Below are 25961 nucleotides of genomic sequence, written 5' to 3'. Positions count from 1 at the left end.
CTGCCCGCTCCCTGCCCGCTCCCTGCCCGCTCCCTGCCCGCTCCCTGCCCGCTCCCTGCCCGCTCCCTGCCCGCTCCCTGCCCGCTCCCTGCGGCGGGGGGGGCTCTGCCCGCGACCGTGGGTCTTAAAGAGGAGAAAGGGCCCGGCCTTGTGGCTCCGAGATCTGTGCAGAGCGTGGCTGGGGATGAGTAAGAAATTAAAAAGCCTTTTGCCTGGAAGATGTGTTTCTCGGCGTTGTGTAGAAACGAAGTAAGGTTTTCCTGAGGTTCATTGGGGAAGTGCTTTTTCTTTTCCTAAATTTTCTGCGTTGAAACTGTTCTGGTTGGAGATACCCTTTAGAAAAGGGTGTGAAACGTGCATGAAGCATCATTCTGTGCTGTTATTATGACTTCTACTGCATGAATTGAAATGTCTGTTAAGTGGAAAAACTTGCAATCCCAGAGTGTCGTCTTGTCTGGCTGTGGAGTGTTCTGCCTGCAGTAAATGTTTTTTCTTACTGTCTGCTACAGGGCAACAAAGCAGACGATGTTTTCCTTATCATGCCACTTGTTTGGGCATTCCATTCAAATAACTGCTCTGGGAGGAACAGACTTAAGCTGCTCAAGGAGCTAATGGGTCAGCTCAGGCACTTGTTTTTGTTTTAGTAAGCGTGCTTTCGCCATGTAGAATCATTCTGAAGTTCCCAGAATTCTTTTAAAATTGTACTTGAGTGGCTTTTATGAATTTCCCGAATGGTTCTTTTTTTTCTTAGCATCTGTCTGCGTAACGAAAAGTCACTTCTTCCTGTTGAGTGAAACAACTCTGAGCACCTTGCTTCCCAGCCTGCAACTGAGCAATGCAAGTTTGTGCAGGGCTGGAAAGCTCTGGGTTTTGAAATATCAGTATGTCTTAAACCCAGTTAATTATTTAAGTGCATGACAGGATTCCTCAAAGAGGAACTTAACGTTACTGATGAGACGCATCACCGAGGCTGAGCTCTTCATGGGAGGAGAGCTCTCTATTTTGAGTGACTCGAAATGCAAAGAGGAAGTAGGGATGCTAATGCTCAGTGCTTCTATTCTGAATTTTCCCAAACATACCTTCATTAATGCAGCTTTTCATGGGCCAAGGACTGCAGATTGTGTTACATGATCATTTATAAGGAATCTTAATTTTCTTCGTAGGGCAGTTAATATAAGTAATCATTCATTACCTGCTTGTATCAGTTTTGTTTTCCTACTGGAATATGAGAACTACTTAGAGATTTTTGTGACTAAAAGTCCATATTCTGCCTTGTGCTGTGGTTTTGTTTGTTTCCTCTTAGTTTTTGTCCTGAAATTGGAATTAAGTGCAGGCTATATGCACTTTATTTGCTAGTAATTGCCTGAATTTGACTGAAATGAACTGAATTTGAGAATTCAATTCTATTGCTAAATTGTTGGCCATGGCTATAGAAATACCTATTAATTACCTTTTTTTTTTCTAGCATCTTTTACCAGACACACATCTAAATGTATTGAATGTGCTCTGGCTGACCTGAGGTAGCCTCACTGCAAGTACTGCCCATAACCACTGTGAGTTCCATGTAAATATTTGTGATGGAGGAAACGTAACTTTTTTGTAATTCTTGTGCCCTGCTTTGTGGAAAGTTGGCTCTATAAAGGAAATCTGAAAATAACAGCATGAAGTAGCTGTCTGATACAATAAATGCAGGCTTCTTTGCTAGGTGTTCTTGCAAGCAGCTCATTTGGTAGTAGAAATTAAGATGCCTGATAGTCAAGCAGCTTAACCAGAATTGCGCTTCCTTTTGAAGTGCAATTGTAGAACACGTTTTAGATTCAATAGTTGTCTCAAATATACTGCCTTAATAAAAGAACTAGGTATGGCAGTTTGCTGTGGTTAGGCTTGCAGCTGCCATCTCCATTCACAAGATTTTTTTCTAAGTCATCAGTGTAGAAAATCTCTTTCTCCTATGTCTTCTGCGTGTGGAACTTCAGCGAGTAATCTCTGAAATCTGTGCAATGCTCTGTGTAAATGAAATAGAAGAGCAGTGTTTGAAATGGTCAGGCTGTATAAAGAGGCCCAGAAAACATACCAGTCTTGGAAATACGTAGTTTTCTGAAGCAGGAAAGTTTGATTAGATTCCAGGAGGAGGGCTGGATTAAAAGCAGATCCTGAAGTGAAGGGTTGGGAGTGAGGATGGCCACGTGGTCAGTCTTTCTGGGGAAGAAAAATAAAACAGTCTAAAACTGTGTTTGTAATTTGATTGTTAGTGTAAAAGGTACAGCTGTAAAAAACCATACTGATTGCCTGTGGAACCTGGTATTCTTGGGTTACCTTTCATGGTAGAAATTAGCTGTCTTAATGTAGGCTTCAGTTATTTATTTTATGCTGCTTGAGGCCTAATTGATTTTGAGATTTCGGGGTTTTATTTGTTCTGCATGTTCAAGAATATTGCAGGTGGGTTTTGGGGGGGTTAGGTTGTTTGCTTTGTTTTGTTAAGCAAAGTATGAAACAGTTATTTAAACAAGGTTCAGATATTCCCAAATTCCTTTGGGACAGATGTGCTGCATATAATTAATGGCTGCTTCTGGATCTAATTAGCAGAATGCGTGTGTATATATATATATATATATATACATACATATATTTATAGTTTCACTATAAATCTTCCTAATTGAGCTGTGCTGGTGACAGGTTGGAAGCACTTGAAGTGTCTGTGATGGAACGTGAACCTGTGTGCTGGGGAGATCTTGGGTTTCCTGTTACTGACACCGGGATTTCTTGGAGTTTTGCTTTTAGCTTCTCCCCCTCTTTGCTCCCCAGATCAGTCTGTATGGTTTTTTGGATTGTGGTGAACTCTTCCATTCTGAAAATGCCATTTTAATTTGGTGCCAGTAAGAGATATGTGTATTCCTGGTTTTAGATATAAGCAGCATTGAGGTATGGCTGCTCCACGAAAGGCAGTACTTCAGCTAATGAAACTCCAACAGGAAAGCATAAGTCCTCACCTGTTCTGTTCTATTGGAAATCTCTTTAGAAGGAGCTGGCTGTACTGCTTAGTTGTGCAAATGAATGCTGTATGCAGTGCCCTTCTGTAATGGACAAGAACTCCTTGGAACTCTCATTTATTAACTTGGGGATGAACCTTTATAGGGTATGTCACATGAGCAGAACTTCAATCCTTCCAAAAAACAAAAGTAGTGATTGGACATAAAATCATCATTGACTTACTGTTCTGTTGTATTGGGTTTTCTGCTCATTGGCAATGTTCATATCTGCATTTTAAAGATCAAAGAAAAATGCTGGTTTGAAATGACCCAGATAGGATCTGACAGCAGCGCCATGCTGAGCGCTGGCTCGTTGCCGTCCAGCAGGTACCGTGCTTCTCCTGAGCCTTGCTACAGAGCTCACCACAGTTCTCAAGTCTTGATGCAAGCGCTTTCAGAGCATTCTTGGTCTTTGATTGTCTTCACAGATGATGGTTTTAAAATGTCCAGGAGTTTAACTGACCTGTTCTTGATGTTTTTAAAGCTAGTTCCAACGTGATTTTGCACTTCATTTTTTTTATATTCCAAAAGTGGTACATCTATTTGATATTTGGATAAAATCACACAGAGTAAATGGCAAATTTGATTGTTATCTCTAAGGTGCTTTTTCTGTAAGGATTGGAAAATAGATGAGGGAGTGGTCATTAAGCCATTTGTGTTGTTTTCTTTAATCCTAAATAATTGGTTCTGCCTGAAGATGTCACTTACTGCTGCAGTGGGGCAGAAAGTCGGCTTCTTAAGCTGTTTGGGGGTTGTTAGTTTTCTGTTGTTGTTGTTGTTGTTTTTCCTTGAAGAATTGTTTTGCCATGAGCTTCAGGGGCAGCTTGCCGTGCCTGCTCTTCTGCTCTGCCTGAATCGTTAAGCGCTTCTGCCCGGTCTGTGCTGGCACGCAGCAGTGCTCTTGCCTTGGGATCCCCTCCCTGCTTTGCTCTGTCTGCTCCCAGAAGCACGGCAGTGAGCGCTCTGCAGAGCCACCACTTGTTGCAGTGACCAAAGGTTTTGATCTTTCCTGCTTGTTGTACTGTGTAGAGTGCTCTGTGTACAGTTACATGAAGTCAGCTTTGGGAATTGCTTTGGTGGTGGGTTTTTTGCTTATTTAATGTGAACAGAGAAAATACCTTTGCTGACAGTTTTGACGTGAGCCCTTGTAATAGAGCTGTTTCCTCTGGAGAAAGTAGTCTTGAGTGTTCCAGGTAGTTCTACTTCTGTCTCGTGCTCTTTCATGCAGCCCAGGGACCAAGAATTTACCTTCAGCCTTTATTCCACAACACACTATTCCCTAAAAATGTTGTTCTCGGACAGTAGTATTTAATAATAAGCACTCTTTTGAATTCCAGCTCTATCAGCCTACCATGAAAACAAGGCGTTAAGCCACTGGAAAGTAAGCTGCACTATCTTATTATATGAGTAAGTAACTGAATGCAATAAGGTGTTGCGTGAGAAATGTTATGTCAGAGAACTTCTGGAGGGTCCTAGTGATCTGATTGGCTCACTTCTCTCTCATAGGCTTTGCAGTATGAATGCTTATAGTGAGGATTCCTAGATTTACAAGTGAGTAACTATATTTAAGGAACAAAAATTGGAAAAAATAAGTTCTCTTCAGTCTTCATTAAAGTGATCTTGTCAAGTAATGTCTTGTATGTGTGGAGAAGAGAACCTATCTTGCCAACTAACATACTTAACAGTGAATTTAACTCTGTTATCTTTACCATGTTATCTAAATTCGATTCATGATGGAGGCATGTATGTGTGCCTGCAGAAGCTTTCATTCCTTTGTAAGAAAAGGCATAGTAGGCCTTGGCAAGCACTAAGATAAAGTTCATTTCCATCTTACTGAACTTCAGCTTTACTGCTCTTTAATCTTGCTGCTGCTTCACCCTTGCTTCATACTCGCACATTGAGGCAACCACATGCACCTCAACCTGTGTCTGATATGACTCCCAGGACCCGTAGTGTCCTTTACAGTCTGGTTCATTGAGAAGAAGCTATGGGCTGTGCTCGCTGGCCAAGCCACTGCGATTCCTCTGCAGCAGCTCAGGTGCCCTGCACATGCTCTTGGTTGACCTCTAATCTGTTTAATGATGTAAACTAGTTCAAAAAGGAGACTTATTTCGGACTAAGTGAAATTCTGCTCGCTATTTAAAGGCAATTCAAGCCATTTTGCAAGTTGTTTGAGTATTACAAAAGAAAAAATGGTTCAGCCTGATGGATACAGGTGAACAGTGCAAGGTAAACTGGAAGAAACTTGGTCCGAGCAAAACTATACCACTCTTGGTGTGTTCTCCTGACCCCCTAATACATCTCACTTGTGTGTATTCTCAGATCAGTCATAGAAGTGGAAATCTGAACACAGAGTCTAAAAATAGCATATTCTGAAACAGGTTATTTTTAGTAACTTCTGTGTATATTTCAAGTGAATGTAGATAGCTCTAAGGTTTGGCTGGCTTTTGTTTCCATGTAATTCAGTGATAGGAATCAGATTTCTATCAAATCTTAAACTAAGAAGCAATGCTAGGAAATATGTTAGAAGAGTTCAGACATTACAGTAACAGCTGTACCAGTCCTGGGCCATCCTAACTGAGGAGTGATAGAAATCTTTTTCATTGTCTTTTCTGACAGCCATAGCATGGAGAATTTCTATGCAGCTGGAAACAAATCAGTTAAAGCTACAGAAAGAAGGAGGAGATGCTGAGGGTTGAAGTCAGTGACCAGAAACCTGCAGCGACCAAAGCTCTGCTGGTGCTTGGCTGCCTCAGCAGATGGAGGACAGGGGAGGGGCTGGTTAGAGCCTTCCTGGCAGATCTGTGCTTTTCCTTTGGGATAGCTATAACCATTCAAAGCTGAAGAACTGTTAAACCTTATACTGTCGCACTGCGTGGCACCCCACAAAGCTTTTTAATGCCAGTAGATACTGATGGTGATGTTTAGGGAGTGTTCTTCAGCAATAAATGTAAATCAAGTAACAATCACTTGTGAGGCACTGTGCCTCTGTAACTTGCTAAGTTCAGATATGGCTTTGTTTTTTAAGTTTTTTTTCTATTGCTTACAGTTTAACAAGCACTAGTCTCTACAGTTATTCTTTTTTCTTTTCATTTCATTACTGTTCTCTGTAGTGTGTCTGTGCATTTTGTTTCCTTTGTTAATCTGCTTGATTCATGGTTTAGTTGCTCTGAAATGCTGATTCCTTGCCGCTCTCTGCCCAGCCCTGGCTGGCTGTGTCTTTCAGCAGTTGTACCTTGGTGTATTGTCACTGCCTGTTGCGAAAGAAATTCCTGCTCATTCTGCTCGTCTTACAGCTCAGCACATCTCTGGGACATCCCACCTTCTGATTCCAAGTTGGTTTAGGAGCATGTAGCCTGTACTTATCCCCTTCTGTGCTCTCTGTTTCATTCCCATCAACTGTGAGAGACCATACGATGTCTCCAGCAGCTTCTTTCAGGTGCTGCACCAAAGGCTTTCTGCAATAACGGGCACAGGAGGCAGCAGAAGATGTGTCACCTTGGTCTTGGTTGCAGGCACAGAAATGTTCTGCCTGTGTTTCGTTTCCTCTTACAATCTCCTTTATGGTTCATGCCAGCCATCTGGCCTTGGTCCAGGTCCAGTCACTTCCTCTCAAAGCCTGAGCCCTTTCAGTGTCACAGTCCCCTAGAACAGTTGATTGGATCTCTAGAACGGATTGTGGACAAAGATGTGTAGTGAAATATTTTTCAGGGGGAGGACAAGACACGACACAGATCTGCTGCCATTCCGTCACTAAGTTGAATGTGAAGCTATATTACCTAAATTTCCCTAAAAATTAATGATTAAGATCCCTTAGAAGTTGAATCAGCCTCCTTTTTAGGTAGTGATTGAAAATAGAACTGTTTCGCTTCCTAGTGAGGCCCCATCTGGTGAACTTTTCCAAGCCTGGGGCCTTTGGTACAGGAGGGATGTGGGGCTGTTGGAGCAGAGGAGGGCCACGAAGGTGATCAAAGGGCTGGAGCATCTCTCCTATGAAGAAAGGTTGAGGCAGCTGGGCTGGTTTAGCTTGGAGAAGAGAAGGCTTCGGGGAGATCTCACTGCCACCTTCCAGTACCTGAAGGAAGTTTGCAGACAGGAAGGAAAGTGACTTTTTACGTGGCCTGATAGCAACAGGACATTGAGAGATGGCTTTAAACTAAAAGAAGGGAGATCTAGATTAGATGTTGGGAAGAGACTTTTGACTCAGAGGGTGGTGAGACGTTGGAACAGGCTGCCCAGGGAAGTTGTGGGCACCCCATCCCTGGAGGCAATCAAGGCCAGGTTGGATGGGAGCCTGGGCAGCCTGATGCAGTGGGTGGCAGCCCTGCCATGGCTGGGGTTTGGAACTGGGTGATCTTGAAGGTCCTCTCCAACCTAAGCAATTCTATGATTCTGTGATTCTATGATTGTCCGTTAAGTGTGAGGAGTAGGATTTTGCCAAGAGTCTTTGAACAGCTTTTAAGAATGGGAGAAGTTGATGCTACTTGTGCCTCACTAGGGTTAGTGCCTAGCAAGGTCTGCAGCTGCACTGTCATTTGTATACAGGGGGGTTACAAGCTAATTGTCTTGGCTTTCAGTTTTAGGAGCAGTAGAAGTTTTCTGTTTTTAACAGGAGTAGCAGTATGCAGCCAGCTTAGAGAAGTTCATGGTGGCTACGTGTAGGCATCCAGTTCAGATGTCTGAGCAGCCCAGGCGTTGGTATCAGTGTCAGCAATACATAGTGTGATTCCTTTGTAGGACTGAATTTGTTTGTGGGCCCAAGCTTGCTCTCCTCTCAGAAGCGTAACAAAAGCTGCCCTCTGACATCCCATCCACCTTCACTCCCAGTGCAGCAGCATGAGAAGATCTGGAGGCCTGATTTTACAGGACTATAACACACTTGTGGCAGGGGTTTGTGGCAGAGGTTAATGATAGGCAGTGAAGATAAAAGACATGGAGTATTTATAGTGAAGTTTGAAACTTCTGTTAAGGCCTATGGTACAGTCACCTGATTCACTGAGAATGGTTTCCACTGTGTTATTATAGAGATGGGTATTTTTAGCCTTCGAGCATGTTTGGAGGTCGTGCAGTACCCATGGAAGTGCTCGGTGCTTTTAGATGTGAGGATTGGACAGCATCAGACCCCAACTGCCAGCAGATCTGACCCCACGCTCCTTTTAATGGCCTGGCTTTGGAAACAACTGAGAGTTTCCTGGTCTGTAGGCAGACCATTACTAAGTTAGAACTTCTTTCCAAAAGTGAAAGCAAACGTTAGTTTTTCATGGCTGTAAGGAAACAATGCCAGGCAGGTGTCTCAGGAAAGCTGCACATCTTGCGTTTCTTCACGGCTGTGCACAGGAGTACAGGTTTCCATGGCTGCTCCCAGGACAGGGGCTCCTAGCCACACTGACACAGAAACATGGGAGGAGATCTGGACAAGCCTCCGTGCTTCCAAAACATACAGAACTGCAGGGGTCTGCAGTGTAAGAGAACAATGTGTTGGGATGCTGCACACGAGGCAACCTCTTGAGTTTATTTTTCCTTCCCTTCAGTGCGTTACATTGAGAGTTACTTTGTTAGTGTGAAGAAAAGGCTGGAGTAGTAGTATAGTGCTGAGAGTACTGATGGAATGGGAGGGAGATGAATACATTTCAGTTAAACTTGCCTATAAGGAAAAGTGGATTTAATTTGTACTTTAAAAAGGAAAAAAGAAGAAAAAAATTCTAGTGCTGCTCTTAAATTAGAGGAAGTAATCATAAACTCAGTTTTGCTTGAAAACTTGAACTTTCTTCAGGTAGTTTTGAGATGTTTATCGTGCTGTCTCCTCCCCATCCCCCCACCTATTTCTCTTGAGCATCTTTGTAGTAGACTTGTTCCACCCTGTTTCAGTGAGGGTTTAAAGCTTCAGACTAATTCTCCAGTTAGGAAAAAGTGACATTCTGCACTGCCATCGTCGTTGTCTGAACTGTTTTGTTCACCCTCTTTCCTTGTCCTTTACCGAAAGCCATACAGTTGCAGTTTGTGTTTTGTCATGTTTGACATAAAGGAACTTCAGATTACATTGGGATAGGTAACACAGCAAGTAAATAACAGCTGTCAGACTCATTGTGTTGACTTTTATGCATGTTAAAGTAAAAAAATACACCCTTTGAGAAGTTATTGATAGTTTGTTCCTTTTCTGAAACCATAAAGGAAAGTGTTTTGCACAACTTGGAAATAACGAGGTGTTAAGGAGTCATTTCTTCCTGCTGGGACGGATGTGTGGGAGGATAGAAGTGGTCTGAGCTGGAGGGCTCTCGGGTGTTGTGGTAGTGAAGTGTTCGTTTGGCTACTGTGTAACTGAGGGGTTACTTTGATGCTTTGAGCAGCGTGCTGGACACGTGGTGGAATTACTTTTCAGATGGTTTTGTTCTAGCGCTGAGTCAGTCTTGGCGTAGAGTTTAAGAGGACGCTTCCAGCTGGTTCTGCGCGTGCTGGCTTTGTCATCGCAGCGCAGAGCTCTTTGCTTGTGTCCTGATATTTAGTGTTTGTAACTAGACAGCCTCGTAGCCAGCCAGCCGCTTGTCATAGCTTGTAATTTATACATTCAGGCAATTGAGGCTTCTATCGGGCACGAAGCAAACATGTAATTGTGGAAATAATTAGCATGGATCAGTGTTAATGGCCAACAGTAGTATTAGCAGCATACGCAAAGAGGGGTTTTTTGTGTGTTGGTTTCGGGCGGGCTTGGGTTTTTTTGGTTGTGAGTTCTGAGTTGGTTTTTTGACATCGAATCTGCATCCTCGTGCGTATCGTTTCCCCCCCAGTTTTCATGCAGGAAGAATGGGTTGACTTGAAAATATTTTCGTAATTGCCACGTGCGTATGCATGTCATTGTGAAAGGGCCTTGCTTAAGTTTGTTTTCTTCTCAAAAAAAGAAAGAAAAGTTCCAAAGGAGCAGGAAGCTGAGCGTGGCCCAGCTCACGCTGTGTGTGCAACGCGGCTGTGCCGGCCTGGGGACCCGGCCTGCACGCTGTGCAACGTATTACAGCTGAAAACATGGCAGGCTTTGGAGGAGGAAAGGAGTGTGTCAGCCTTACAGCATGACCTTATCGGAGCTGTGAGAAAGTAAATTAAAGAATGAAGATGACACAAAGTAACGTGCACATTATGGTGACTAACTTGAGGCGAAAGGTGTGAGCGGGGTTGGCTGGGAGGTGTGCAGCGCTGGGAGGGAAGGTGCTGGCTGCCTGGTCTGGCTCTGGTGAGGAGCCAGAGAGCCCCTTTGTGTGTGAACGGGCAGATTTTGTGTGATTCCTTAAAATTCCAGACGTTTTAGTCCTTGTTTTAGTGCTGAGCTTTGGTGAAGAGAAATGCGTGTAAAATGTTATGGCCGTGCCCAGTGTGTGGGTATAGCTTGACAGTGTGCATCTTTATGGTGACAGCAAGAAGCAGCTTTTGAATTAAACGCATCATTCTACTATATAAGGCCTAAGGGGTGTGTGTGTATATAGAAACTGCACGTATTCAGTGGTGTGCTTGTATATATATCTCAAGTTTTTATTGATGATGTGCTAGTAGGAGCTCATAATGGTAAGGCAACTTCTGAGGTAAGTGGTCATGTAGTGCTAATGAAACCCTTACGCTCTATGCTATTTTCTGAAATTATTTATTACTCTAAATCCATTTTAGCAGTTTGGAGGAGTGAAAGATCGCTTGAGGTTTTTTGTTTTAAGTGCAGCCTATTCTGAAGGCAAATGGCTGCGTACCAGGGATTGGCTGCAAAATGCGAAATTAGGGCAAGGAGAATAGGGGGAATTAATTTTCACTCAGGCAGGATTCATAGTTAAAAGCCAGGAGAGATCGCTGGCCGAGATGCGGTACAGCTGGGGAGCTGGGCTGTGCGGGGGGGCTCCAGGCAGGGCTGCCTGGCAGCAGGCTGCAGTGGGACGGCAGCGGGCTCCTTCCTCGGGTGACAAAGTTGTACCAGCAGACAGAGTTTGGGTGTCAGGAGGAGTTCCTTCATAGGCAGCCTGTTTCTGACCTTCTTCCTGGAGCAGCGGTGGGGCCCGCGTCCCTGGAGGGTGGCCCTAAGGAACACGGGTAGTGGTGGACTTGAGAGTTAGAGGGATGGCTGAGCTTGGGGGTTGTCACCAACCCAAATGGTTCTGTGATTCTGCTTAGATGTAGGCCATCTAAGTTGGCCATGGTAGTTTTCATCCAGTCTCCAAGTGCAAACTCTGAACTAATTGATGGCAGATACTTAAATCTTACAGTTTTCTTCTACCTGCATAACACAGCAAAATACTTACATGGCTAGTGAGCACCAGCATGGTTACGGTGTTCACGTACAATCTTACGGTAAGTAGCTTTTGTTGCTGTTCCTGTATGCCTAAAACCTGTGACAGACTTCTGTAGCTCCATGTCTGTCATTCCCCTTGTTTAGAGATGGCTTAACAGTAATTATTTCTCTACTGCCACCTCCAAAGGTTGTGGCTTGTAGTGGGGAGTAAAAACTGCTTGTTTTTCCAGGTTTGGTTCCAAGGGATCTTAAGGCAGTCTTACCTGGAGATCCTGCAGTCTCTCATTTTACTGTCTGCTCCTTCAGCTGCTGTCATCCTCGCCTCTCATTTGTTGTTTAAATGCTGATGCTTCTTCATGGAGTTGGTTCAGTAGGCTAAATTGGCAGGCTTTTTTTTTTCTTTTTTCCTTTGGCCAATTCAGGTTCCTGAACTAACTGCATCAGTAGTGAGCTCAGGGAAGGGCATGCCTGTCTGGGCATGGCTTTGACCAGTGTAAGCTGCAGTGCTGCTGTGAAGTCATACTGCACATGGAACGCTTGGGGCATGGTTCTCACTTTGGAACGCTCTGTGCAGCCCCAGCTCCCTTACGTGTGCCCGTGCTTACAGGAGATGGGTAGAATACAGTTTGGAGTCATAAAACAACAAGCCTTCTCTCTGGTGATTGAAGGCTCTCGAACTTAAAACATGGAGAAACGAGGGAAAGTTTCAAATTGTAAATGAATAAATTTTGATGGGGTTTGAAACAATTTCTGGATACTAATGATGTAAATCAAGTAGTCGGGCTGCTGCGTTAATGCAAATTGTAATTTTGTTTTGTTTTCAAGTCTTGAAACATCTTGATTTGCTTTACACATTACAGTGCTATTTTATTTCTGTTCTGTTTACAGCTGATATTATTTCAACAGTTGAATTTAATTACTCTGGTGATCTTCTTGCAACAGGAGACAAAGGTGGCAGAGTGGTTATATTTCAAAGGGAACAAGAGGTCAGTGACATGAAAAACAAAAGTGCTGTTACTACGCTGCTCTTGTGTTGCACAGTCTCACTTCATCTGCTCATGCTGTGAGGTTTAAGTGACTGGATGGGTTGCTCAGGAAACCCTAAGACAGCCATACATCTAAATATCTACCTCGTGCTGAACTTGGTAGGTCAGCTTGGTAGTAGTTTCAGCCCCTCACTGCTTTGAAAAAAACGCCCCAAAAATACAATGAATTCATCATATATATCTCATGTTATGCTCAGTATCATGGAAGTAGAGTTGCCACTGGACATTCCCCTAAGCCTCACATTTCGGTTGATCTAAGACATACTCTATTTCTTTTGGAATTAATGTCAGAAAACAAGTTTGTAAGGAAAAAAAAAATGCATGTTAAACTGCGAGGACAACAGAATGTGATCATTCAAAAATGGAAGAACCAAGCATCTGATGTCAGTGGTAAAATGTGGGCATTTCTGGTTCAGAGGTTGGGAAGAGCACTCCCCCCAGCTGTGCAGCTCTGCAGACAGCTGTGCAGTGCTGTTCACTTGTGGCAGTGCTGTACTGTGTTCTGTCCACTCACCAGTGCAGGTATCTTACCAAGCTATTATATCCTGGGAAAAAGCTTGTGTTGGAGATGTGTGCTAAATCCTGACAAATTAAGCCTTTTGCTGAAAAACAGTTCTCATGCCTCATCATGTCACATAGAAATCTTAAGTCAACATTCCCATGTTTATCCTCTGCTTGGAAGAGCTGATGAGAATTTGAGCCTTTTCCTGGTTCAGAAATAGAGTAATTGATTGTGGAGTTTTGTTTCAACTTGTTTGTGCACAAAGTGTACTAATCTTGAGGTGATTTTTTTTTAAAGCAGAATCCCACTTCTTTCGTTGTGTGATTTGAATGATGCTCAATTAATGAACAGTCCAGTGTTTCGTGTTTCATCCTCGCTGTGATACTGTTCATAAAACATTTTACCAAAGATAGTTCATCACTTTTACTGTGAGAGTTCAGAGAGGTGGTGAAATGAAAACACTGTTGCTGAAAAAGCTGCTGAAATGTTACACTGCTGCACCTAGGTGGCTCCTTGCTCATTTATCATTTAGTCTGCTGTATAGACTTAACTAAGACACGGAGACCAAGGTCAGAAGGGGCCACCTGCTCAGGATCTCTATCTATTTTTGACACTTGTTCAGTGTGGAACTATTATTGGTTTCGTGCTCAATTGTTCTGTAAGTCAAAACCCAGCTGTCATGTCACTTCCTCTTGGCATTAACCAAGTCACACTTCTCACACAGCAATATTTGGGAGAATGTGGGCTGCGGGGAAGAGGTGGGCATGACAGCCCATTCATTCTATTGCTGCATACAAAACTGCAGAATTCCTGGAAAGGAGGAAGGGAAATCTAAATCAAATAAGTATATAATACTGCAAACTTAAAATTTTAAAACCGATAAACTAATTTTTTTTGACTATGGTAATCACAACTTAAGATAGTTGTAAAATTTCATGTAAGCTTCATGTTGGGAGTGCAGGCTGAAATGTTGGGCATCGTGCCCTGAGTCATAGGGCATTACTTCAGTTCCAAGCAACTGATGTTACTCACACTCTTGGTTGGAACGTAGTGAGACCGGTGCCTTGTACCAGACAAGACAGCCTGACCACAGCATGGGTGCTTAGGTAAGTGATGGAGGTAACTCAAAGTAGAGAGGATCCTATCTAAAATACTTAAAAGTTAGATGACAAGGAGAAAAATGAAGTCTCAGAATTAACTAAGTTCATCCTAGTTAGATTGCAGGGGAGAGGAAAAAAACCAAAAACTGAAAACCTTCTGAAAGATGCACAGTCAAGCATGGAAATGAAGGGAAGCACCAGAACAAGAAGGGTTGCCTTTGCAGATGTTGCCTGGGCAGCTGATTTCTTACCTGCCTTTGGAAATAAGCGAGTCATTTCCTCTAACACGAGTGATTTCTGACTGTGTTTTGGGGGGTTTGTTTTGTCAGAAGTTCTGGGCTCTGCTACTCTGCAAGTAGAATCCAGACAGGAATCTCTATCTAATATTAACTTCAAGAACCCCATAACAGTTTCCTCAAATCTGATATGACAAATCCACAGAAACTTGTGACTTTGATCTCTGTTCCTTGGTACTGCATCTACCAAATGAGAATAATGCGAAGTTGTCCCCTGGTTCTGTGAGGGGAAGAGTTTTTTTTATTTGCAATGTGTGTGCTGCATTGTGATGTGCAGTGTGGAAAGCCTGAGGTGAAAACGTGGTAATTTCAGCCTCTGGATTTTTATAATGAAGAATGTTGTCAAAGCTTAATGATAAGCCTTGATACCACTCCTGGCTATAGCGTATTTTCAAATGAGCCAGAGAGGGACATCTTTGTGTAGTCATGTTTATAAAAAATCATCTATAATTACAGCACGCACAGTGTCCTTCAGCATCTATTTCCTAGTCTGAGGTGCAGACACTGCTCACATGGATTCTGTGGTTTAGGATTTAGGATGTAGCTGCTTTCTGCTCCTGTTGTGTGGAAAGTGCCTGGGAGAAGCAGTGCAGGCAGCATGCCTCTTTCAAGTGCTCTCATATGAGTAGACCAGTATTTATATTTGTATTTAAAGGTATATTTTTAAAAAGAAAATCTGCACATAGCGTATTGCTAAGGTATTTTACAGTAAAGATATCGCATCAGCAAGACCCACTGCAACAAGTTTACTTTCTAATTGACAGCTTCTAGTCCTTACTTTGTTTGTACAATTCCTAATGAACTGGGTAACATCAGCTTCAAGAAATGTTATGTTTCCTTACAGAATAAAAGCCGTCCTCATTCTAGGGGAGAATATAATGTTTACAGTACCTTTCAGAGTCATGAACCTGAGTTTGACTACTTGAAAAGTCTAGAAATCGAGGAAAAAATTAATAAAATTAGGTGGTTACCACAACAGAATGCTGCTCATTTCCTGCTGTCTACAAACGGTAAGAACACTTTCTTTTTGCAAAAAGTACTTATTATATATGTCATTTGAATGTTGTCTCACCAATGATCCACTTGTGGGGTTTCTCTGGGGTGTTTTGGGGTGGTTCCAGTGTCTTCTCCAGTCGTGTGCAGCATGCTTTTTGCTTATAATACTGTCAATTAGTGACTTACCAACTTGGAGGTAACCTAGCAGCAGCAGAGCAGCTCTCATTGCCCAGCTGTGTTCTAGTGGTATGCTGCCCATGCCATGGGTTTGCATACCCTGTTGCTCTGCTTTTTAGTATGGGTTCTTTATCATGGGGCTGCCAGCATGCAGAATCATAGCGGAAGTCTGAATTTGACTTAACTTGATCATCCTAATTTTTAAATTCAGTTTTTGATGATGCCAGATCAATTTTGAGTAATGGTATTTGAAATGGAAACACTGTGGTTTCGATACTCTTCTTGCCTTTGTGGTACCAAAACATCATGTGTGCTTTTGAAGAGCTCATGGCTTAAATGATAACAGTCACCGTAGGCGTATATTTATACCATTTTCATTCACTTTTTTTTCTTCCATTATTTTATTAGTGCTCACATGCATTACTGAGATGATTGGTGCAATGAACATGAGGACTGTTTCATTTTGATATATCATGGAGCAAGCTGTAAATCTAGTGCAGAACTGTGCATGAAGAAAACACACCTTGCTTTTGCTGACATATGCACTGGTTCTAAGGCTTTGGATCTCCTTTAGCCTTGCTCTTAAATGATCTTATATATGTGCTGCTCTACAAAACTTCAAAAGCAGGATTGGCTTCTGTCTGCTGGACTGGGAAATTAAGTCAATCTATTCTGATGGAAGTCTTGCTAGACTCAGAGCAGCCTTTCAGCTGTGTCACCTTCAATGATTGTTTTCTTTCCTTAGCATCTGTCTGTTTAAAATAGCCTAGACAGTAATACAGGGCTCACTGCTGAATTTTGGTGATCAGCACATGGAACGTCCCTTGCAAAGGGGCCTTTAGGTGAATGGTAAGCTGTCTGCTTTATTGTTCAGACAGAAACTTGTGCTTTTTCAAACTGAATGTCACATTAGAGTTAAAATGAAACCTGCTTATTGTTTTCCTTCCCTTTACTGATACTTTGTATTTCCCATCCGCTCTAAGGGCATGCTTTTTGTTTATTTTTTAATGCACTGATTCTGCTAACTAATATAGCTGAAGGCAAAGTCTTTCACGCCTGTGCAGGGAGCACTGTATTTTGTATTATGTACTCTGAAGGATTACAGTGGGATCCTTTCTGTTGCAAGCAGTAGAAATGCAGAGAGATGAGTAACGCACTCTGCTCACCCCCGTACTTAGGGATTTAATTTTGGAATTTGATTCATTCTCAAGGATGTGAATTTTTGTTGATTTTAGATAAAACTATTAAATTATGGAAAATAAGTGAAAGGGATAAGAGAGCCGAAGGTTATAATTTAAAAGATGAAGATGGAAGACTTAGGGATCCTTTCAAAATCACAGCACTACGGGTACGTTTCTGCTCTTCAACTTTAAATATCTTTTTGCATGTACTTCTTTACCTTTGTGTTACCAGGGTTGTCAACTGAAATGTGTAGATAGAAACGATGCTTTGGTCCATAGCTGAAATATTTCCTTCCGATAACTTGGTTCTTGTTTTGTTTTTTTCTTGCTGTTTTGGAATTTTCCATATTTTAAATAGCTTTGAAATTGAAATTTTTCAGATTAAAATATTTTCTTAGAGACAGTATTTATCCAACTCAGTGTATTTAAACTGTAGAAAAAGAGATTTTCTGGCAGTTGCCTGTGAAGCTGACAGGTAGGGTCTTGTGTTTGGCTTAAAGCATATGCCATTGTGAATTTAGGGAGAGTTTGCCTTTGTATTGACAGCTCAGTTTTTATATTGAATGTTGTTCTTTTTTTTTTTTTCCCCCCAAGAACAGAACTGATACATTTAAGCAGAGTGCTGGGTAGTCTGCGGGAGGTGTTGTAGTTAGAGGGCAGTTTGGGCATTTGGGAAGCCTAATGAATACTTCCATAGCCATGGCATTTTTCCAATGTCATGGTGATGTAATGGCAGGGTTAGTGCTCCAGACATACGACCATTTAAAGCATGAGCTCAAGAAAAGCAGTCATATGGGGGTAGGGGATTTTTGATCTCGTTGTTGTTGTTGCTATAAATAGGAATTGAACCAAGACTCTCTAGTTCTAAATCTAGTGTCGCTCTTGACGCTTGCAGGAACTGTACTGTTGTGGTTTTGTGTTGGTTTTTTTCTGTTTGTTTTGCTCCTCTTGCTTTTCTTAAACTGGCTGTTGAAGTGAAGGTGTAGGCATTCATGAGTATAATGCATTGTCATGCTGGGAAGGATTACCTACTTCCTTTGGAAAGCATCTCTCTGCCTAGTGAGTGGGAGCCAGGATCTGACAGAGTATTCCATCTAAGATGTCTAAAGCCAAGGAAACCAATCATAAAATGCCTGGGCTGGAAGTAGGTAGAAATGAAATTCTGGCTTTTCCAGCCTTGCATTTCTGTAGGAGTAGGCAACCTATCTAGCAGCACAGAAAGTCCAGAGCATGGCTGAACAGTTCTGCTGGCTGCAGCGCTCAATGAGTACATTTGTGTTAATACTCTAATATATTTAGGAATCATCAAGCTGAATGAGGGAGAGCAACAAAAAGCAAGAACCTCTCTTTTGAAAGTGATTTTTCCAGTTTTGTTGCCTTTCTGGGAGAGGAAGGCTGGGCTGAGCTGCAAACCTTGTCAGACACAGCATCTCACAGGAAAAAGCGATGGAATGGACAGTGTGAGAAAAGCTGGTCCGAGGCAGGAAAAGCTCCCAGAGAGTTAGGAGTTAGGCCTCCGCAGTAAAACAGCCAGGTTTAGAGAGCTAGAGCATACATACCTTAGCCTCTCTGGGGCATTGTTTCCATATTTCATTAGAGAAGAGCCTCCATTTGTTTCCAGTGAGGTACACCGGTAGGAGAAGCAGCACCTTGGAGCTGCGTCCTGCGTGGGGATGCAGTGTCATTTCTAACACGAGTCCTGCTGATTCACAGTAATGCATTCTTGATTTCACAACTGAAGGGCCAGGACACTCGTGCTCAGTTAGAATGATTGCCTAGTAAGGAGCAATAAATTAATCTTTAATAATGACCATTTATGATTTAAGCAGACTGTGAGATACAAATACAGTGAAAACAATTACAGCACTTTTGGTTTGTTTCTTGTTCAAGGAAGATAAATTACCCTGAACATTGCCATAACTTTTTTCATGGTTGAGTGATGTAAGGTAATGTTCCAGTACATACGGTCCAGCACAGGGCATCCACAGGCAAGCTTAAGCTGTTCTCGTGCTGACCAGTGGCAGACCAGGTTGCTGAAGGAGCCAGAGAGAAGCTTGAGCTGCTTAACTGTGATAAACATGTTATGCTTTGTGTCAACGAGTGGTGACAACAGAGCGTTTCTGATCCTGAAATTGCCCTGACTGCTCAGTGAACACGTTGGGGATTTTCTTTGTAAACTTGTGTTACCGAGCACTCTTTAAGACATAGTGGTCATTTTTAAGCACTCGTTTCAAGTGATCATCTTCAGGTATCGTTAAAACCTGCACCATTGTCCTGATGGGTGAAGTGCAAAGCTTCTGTATAGGACAAGTAACTTCTGCAGGAGTCAGTGTTAGAGGGTCAGGTCTCTATTCATAGCCTGTTTTAGTACAATTCTTGTTCCACAGATTGAAAGGTATTTAGGAATTAATTAGATTTCCTGTTTTCTAAAAATCAAGTTCTGCTGCTGGTGTTTGTCGTTAGGCAGAGTGTTCTATTGCGTGTCTCGTAGCCCAGGGGGCTGCAACCCCAGTTCCTTAACTTCATGGTGAGGGGTGGGTGTAGGAATGTATATTCCTGCTGGAAAACTAGGGGGAGGATGTCAGTAAATTAAAACAGGAATAGGTGGGGCACAATTAATTCACCTATTTTGAATCAGAAATCAATTTTATGCCCAAGTTGACTGTTCTTTTGTGTTTCAGGTGCCAATACTGAAACCCATGGACCTAATGGTAGAAGCAAGTCCCAGAAGGATATTTGCAAATGCACATACTTATCATATAAACTCTATTTCAGTAAATAGTGATCATGAAACGTACCTTTCTGCAGATGACCTAAGAATTAACCTATGGCATTTAGAAATCACCGATAGAAGTTTTAGTATCCTTTTTTTAATCTTCGGCGATCACTAGGGCACACGTAAGTTGTGGATGTTGAAGAGAATTATTTTAGTTTTGCTAATTACAGCAGTGTTTGAATCTGGGGATTAAAGTACAGGATTTAAAAATGTGGAGGTTCAGTGTGGTGAAAGCTGCTTTCAGGATGGTCTCAGTCATGTTCAAGTGCAAGCATTCTTTAGGAGGAAAGCTGCCAGCAGGAATGCAGTAGGTGGTTTAAATTTTGGAAGCATCCTTTGTGGGGTTCAGTCTATACTTGAAATAAGAGCAAAAAGATTTGAAAAGCAGATACTTCTTTCCAAAGCGTAAGGTCTCTGAGCTGTCTAAAATAACATTTCTCTTGAGAACAGTTATTTTTCCATACCAAATGGTATTGTTAACTGTAGAAATAATTTCTGGATCTTTTTGCAAACGTGACCAAAACTGTAATAGTACATCCTATATTGGCAAATCTGCAACAAAACCGATGTTGCAGAAATATTATGTATTTAAAAATCATATGCATGTTTTCTAAGGCTTTAAGTAAATGAAGTACAGGGTTTGATAGGATGTGTTGAAAGGGAGGTTCCAGAGGAACCTGAAATTCCCACCTGTGAGCTTAATTGGTCTATGTGAGTTTAATTAATCTTCTTGGGGGCTGATTTTGGGGGTTTGGAGGTAGTTTCATTGTAAGAACAATCTCTTATTCCTTTTTTTTTTTCCTTTTAAAAGTTATGTAAATAAAACTTAAAATATGTGAAATAATTCTTGCCTCTTACGGTTTTTGTAGATAGATGGGGCTTCTGTTTCCCAGCACATTCTTAGATCATCTTCCCACCCTGTTTCAGTTACCTCCAGCATCTGCTGAAGTTGTTGGTAACAATGAGGTGCCCTTTTAATCTTCTCTGGTCACTTTACTTCGTGTAGGTTGCTGACAGTGGAAGCTAATGTTTGCCCCAGTTTTCTGTGCTGTGTTTTTAACGTTTTTTAAGACGGTTACTTAGCAGAAACGATTCACATGTGAGTCGTTACATGCCTTTACCAAAACCTTCCCAGATATTGTAGATATTAAGCCTGCCAACATGGAGGAGCTGACTGAAGTGATTACTGCTGCGGAGTTCCACCCTCACCACTGTAACGTGTTTGTGTACAGCAGCAGCAAAGGAACCATTCGGCTCTGCGACATGCGCTCCTCGGCCCTCTGTGACCGGCACTCAAAATGTAAGCTGGGCTGTGCTCTTGTTTAAGGCTTCCTTGCTTAGATAGAATGCGTAGGTGTTTGCTTGTAAATAAGTTAACCAGGTTTGGCTTATCGGTAAAGACCATACCAGGTAAGGAGTGGTAGTTTTGTAGAATGGAACGTTTTAATTGTCTTGTTCTAGGCCATCAGCAAGCTGAAGTGGAGCATGAGACAATTGACGATCTGACTCTGCTCCCGTTTACCCATCTGTGCATCATAAACTGATGGGAACAAGTGCTTTTGGCACCAGTGAGACCTGTCTTCTGTCCAGACTCAGTCTTGGTGCTTCTGAAAGGTATCTGCTTATCGAATGCCAGTTCAGGGCAGTTTATTTGCCTTTGTGCATTAGTGACTGGGCTGCTGCTGAGGATGATCCGTTTACTGGGTGACCACTTGCAGCACCCAGGGTAGAGTATATTCTTAAAAGTATGCACTTAGTTTGAAGGTGAGTTTCCAAGGATGAAAGGTGAATGGTTTTTAGTTTGCTGAGATGTGTAAAGCTGGTAGGTGAGGAAGGCTTTTCTGCTGAAGTCAAAATGAACGGTGTTGGTGCTCTGCGCCCAGCCCCTTCTTTCTTCTTTATTACTGTAGCAGTGGGAATTCATTGGAATTACTTTTCCTGGGGGGTTCCCTACCCTACTGATTTTTGCAGGTAAGCTTTCTGTAGGGAAGATAAGGATTTCTTGGTGAAAGGAAAGACTTCTGCGATGTGAAATGTAGAATGCTGTGCCAAGTCATCTGTTTGCCATAATGTTGCATTAAAACGTACTAGCATTTTATTTTTTTAACTGAATAACATCCTGCTAAGAGGGTCTATTCAAAAATGGAAAAAATAGTGCTGGATAGCTTGTGTCCTGAAATGTAGACTTCAAAGATTGACTTTCAGATGAAGTAATATATTTCTTTAGCTGCTTCCTGAAACCATACCTACTGCATTTCAAGTGTAGATGCTATTATTTCCTCTCAGAACTCTGCATTGTACAACTCAGATTTAAATAAAAGCTTGCTGCATAGCATCCTCACGGCACTTGGGTCGTGCATGCAGGTCTTGTGCTGATATTTTCACCTTCAGTTCTTCAAGAGAATTTGTAGATCCATCCTAGTGTTTTTACACATAGACTGTCTTTTGGTTGTTTGTGTATGTGGGGTTTTTTGTTGTTCTTCTTTTAACTTCTTTTTTCCTGATTCATCCCCAAAGACCTGTGGGTTAGAGATTGCTGATGCTGTGCTCCAGTTGAGAATGCTGGAGGTGGTCATCAGGTTGCCAGGTGCCAGGGATTGTAACATTATTTAAAGGAGACTATTTAAAAAGTAATTTAACAGTAACATTTTAAAAAGGAAGCTAGTGTCTTGACTTATTACTGTCAAAGTACTGGAAAATGTTGGAAACTGTAGAACTTGGTGTTGGTTTCATTTATAATTGTCTTCTGTCTACAGTTTTTGAAGAACCTGAAGATCCTAGCAGCAGATCATTTTTTTCAGAAATTATATCATCAATATCCGACGTAAAATTCAGCCACAGCGGTCGCTACATGATGACAAGAGACTACCTGTCTGTGAAAGTGTGGGATCTCAATATGGAGAACAGGCCTGTAGAGACATATCAAGTACGATGTTCAAGTTTTTTTAAAATATCATCTTTCATTTTTACTTCTTTCGATCTCTAATATCAACCTCAATATTTCAAAAAGGTTCACGAGTACCTTCGCAGCAAGCTTTGTTCCCTTTATGAAAATGACTGCATCTTTGACAAATTTGAATGCTGCTGGAACGGTTCTGATGGGTGAGTCGTTTGGATTTGGATTGCTCTTCTCTCAGCTTTAGAATTTAGTTTTGTCCCCAAAGTGGTGAGTGGTGCTTAGCTGTAAGGATGAGTTAGTTCCATTCAGATCAGCCCTTGGTGGGGGAGGGGTGCCGGCGTGTGTTCTGTGACGTGGTTTCTTTTTTTGTCAGTTGATTTTGTTGGTGGTTGTGTTTTGGTGTTGGTTTTTGTATCTCCCCAGGAAGACTTCAATCTTTCATCCTCCAGTTGCTGGATTGGAAGAAATCTTGTGTTTGTCAGTATAGTCAAAACTGGCCACTTCAAGCCGTGCTTGATCCTTCTAAGTGTTGACAAGAACATCCATTCATTATTTCCCAAAATAAAACTTTTCAGCATTCTCTGTAGGCTGGAGATAAAACTGTGTTAGATAATGATTTACATTTGTTGCACATAATGGAAATGCTTTCTTGCCAGTAATTCCAGGCAGTCTCTGCTTACCTCCCTTTGGAAAGGGGAAGAGCCCTTTCTCTTTGCGTTCCCTCATGCAGTCTGATGTATTTTCTGTTAATAGCATCTCATCCTGCTCTTGCTCGTTAATTTTTTAATGCCATGAAGGTGGCGTGTGTTGATAAATAAGTTGACAATGCTTTGCTGAGGTGATTCAGATTTTAAACAACATATGGGACTGCAGACGTGTGGGGCAGCAGCTTTTCCAATTTCAGGTGGTAGAGATTACTGTTGAATATAGAAAAGAATGAGCTGCTTAGCTTCAATTTCAAGCGTGTTTCTCAGGAGCTACAAACAAACTGGCAATTGAAAGTCAGGTATTTCTAAAAATTAAATATGTTATGCACAGAGTTCCTGAAGGGCTGCGTCAGAGACTCACATAAGGGGTTAATTTTATTGTTTAGAATAATTTTTCATAGTTAATAATGAACATGAGCACAGTGCAAAGGAAGGCACTTGTGTTGGTGACAGTCCGATGAAATGAAGTAGTTCACAATGTGTTTGCTTCCTCTGTAACTTCTGGTGCTAAAGGTTGAAGGGATGTCGTAGGAATAGGAAGGGCTGCTTTGCTTCCATTAAGATGAACAAAGCCCAGCACTGCTGCTGAGATCCAGTGGCAGGGGGCACGGACCAGGGGCAGCACCTGGGAGAGAAAATGAGGGAGTGGAAGCAGCAGTAAATCTCCAGCAGAACTGAGGAGAAGCATACATGTGAGAGGACAAGTGTGAATCTGATCTGACACCTTGTGGGTAGGAAAGGAAGACTGGGACTGAATGCCACCGCTGGAAACCTAATGACGTTTCCCTTTCTTCTGTTTATCAACAGTGCTATCATGACTGGATCTTACAACAACTTCTTCAGAATGTTTGACCGGAACACGCGACGGGATATCACTTTAGAAGCATCCAGGGAGAGCAGCAAACCTCGTGCCATCTTAAAACCACGTAAAGTGTGTACAGGTGGTAAAAGAAAGAAAGATGAAATAAATGTTGACAGTCTGGACTTCAACAAGAAGATTCTTCATACAGCATGGCATCCCATGGAGAACATCATTGCTGTAGCTGCCACCAATAATTTGTATATATTCCAGGACAAAATTAACTAAAGGTGACTGACTTGAGGACAGAGTTGTCTTCTTGCATAGTTAAGTTCGGTTGTTTATCTGTAAAAGAGAAGGCCTTGTTGTCCTACCAGTGAAGAACGTTGATGCACTTACTTCCCTTTAGGTAAAGGCGAGGACCTGGCCTGGTTTTTGCTTTCCCAGTGTAACTCTGCCTTCGCTGGGGTTGGGGAGCATCAGCTGCAATTTTCTGAGAATAACCCTCTAGAAGCAGAACTGATGGACAGTGCTCAATCGGGCCACGGCTCAAAACAGATGTATTTATTGAAGTCTGAGCCTTCCTTTCCAGTTTATAGACCAAAAATTTAACACCCAAGAAGAAAACAAAACAAAAAAAGTCATAAAAATGTAATTTCTATCTTTTGCGCTCTCTCTCTGCTGTAATATTTGGGCCTTTCAAGACATATATTGTGCTTAATGCCTGTAAACATTCCTCCTCTGGCCTGTATCTAGGCTTAGGTGTTTTTACCTTTGAGCACTTAGGTAGGTCTTGAGTTGGGTTGGTAGACAGGTTTCCATGAATATTTACTCACCAGTTGTATCTATAGCCACACCTTCCGGTGTAAACCACTTAATAACATAACAAACTATAAAACGTGTTTTTAAATCTGAAGGTATGTATTCAGTCTTTTTTTAATTTTTTTATTGCATGTACTGAGATTGTCGGATCTGCCCATCAGGATTTTTTTTTCCCCACAACGTTTGTCCCAGAACACTGATTTCTAGCAGACTAATAAAAACTTTTTTGTGTAGTATTTCGAATTCGAGATTTCGAGTTTCCTTGGAAGTGTCTTTTAGTTGAAGTTGCACTGGTTTTCTTGTAAAACGACTTTTGTATACAGAGCAGGAGGTGGAAGAGGTTAGTGTAAAGAAGTCCGCAGCCTTAATAGAAAGCGACCACCTTGCACAGAAGGGAAAACAAAACGTTCAGCAGATTTTCTTCTTTGAAGATAAAAGAAAATTAAGTTTATCTGATGCCTCTCAATGTTAGGTAGAGACATACCTTATGTGCATTATGTTTTTTAACCTTTTTAGTATTTGTCATGAGGATACACTTTATTTTAAGTGTTTGGCATAATATGTTGTATTTCACGTTGCAGTTCAAGCCAGCAATAAAAGTTTCTGGATTATGCCAAGCAGCAACACAGCTTCGTACAGTTTAGTACGTTCTGACCTCGAGGTGTCAGGAAATACTGAGGCTGCTAGCTGGTGTTACCGAGTTTGTTATAACTCTGTTCTTGCTAGTTGTTTTCATTTTGGTTTTGGTTTTTAAAGCCTTAGGTACTTTTTTTTTTTTTTCCAAAGGGGCCTAAAATGCATCGACCTTTCCTTCACCCTGGGCTAGCACGGGGGAGAAGCTGTTCCTGAAGCTGTAGCAGCTCATCCCGTAGCGTCAGGTAGCTGGGCACCGTGCTCTGTGAGAGGTGCCTGCAGGTTACACGTTCCTGGAGACCCCGTGAGCTTCCCAGAAGAAACACAAGCAGTGTGGTTTACACTCCACTTTTACTGAGATGAAGGTGTATTATGATGACTAAATCCGATCCGCGTATGCAAACGTACAAATGTCTGTTCTTACCCTCTCGATTATTGTCCATAGAGTGCCACTCTTGTTCACGGTAAGCTAGTAAGTACAACTAACTTCGAGGTTCTACAAATAAAGTTTAAATTAAAAAAAAAAAAAAGAAGAAAAAAAAAAGAAAAAAAAAACTTATACTGTATATTGGTTGTGACACTATTTGCAAATCTTGAACTATGGAACTGCAGGGTCATTAAAGGGTTACGTGTGACCTTGTTCCTAAAATGCGTGATAGAGCTAATACAGTGGGATTGTACATACTTGTTCAATTATTTTGACCAAAAAGTTTAATAAATTTTAAATGTTTACCTGGA

The 25961-nt window shown here is 41.8% G+C and overlaps 1 protein-coding gene across 1 annotated transcript in view; it reads left to right on the top strand.

The window, feature by feature from the left end:
• The window catches only part of PPP2R2D (protein phosphatase 2 regulatory subunit Bdelta), a gene marked incomplete in the record, with an annotated part of 26660 nt that extends 699 nt beyond the window's left edge, over positions 1-25961 (top strand). The window contains 8 exon segments of the mRNA XM_021398311.1: positions 12178-12275; positions 15078-15243; positions 16642-16754; positions 19269-19446; positions 20499-20663; positions 22120-22289; positions 22374-22465; positions 23777-25961. Coding sequence (XP_021253986.1) covers positions 12178-12275; positions 15078-15243; positions 16642-16754; positions 19269-19446; positions 20499-20663; positions 22120-22289; positions 22374-22465; positions 23777-24056 — 1262 coding nt within the window.

The sequence above is a fragment of the Numida meleagris genome, chromosome 5 (assembly GCF_002078875.1).
Source record: "Numida meleagris isolate 19003 breed g44 Domestic line chromosome 5, NumMel1.0, whole genome shotgun sequence".
Lineage (NCBI taxonomy): Eukaryota > Metazoa > Chordata > Aves > Galliformes > Numididae > Numida > Numida meleagris.
Note: the sequence above shows the minus strand (reverse complement) of the source record. Positions and strands in the feature narration are given on the sequence as shown.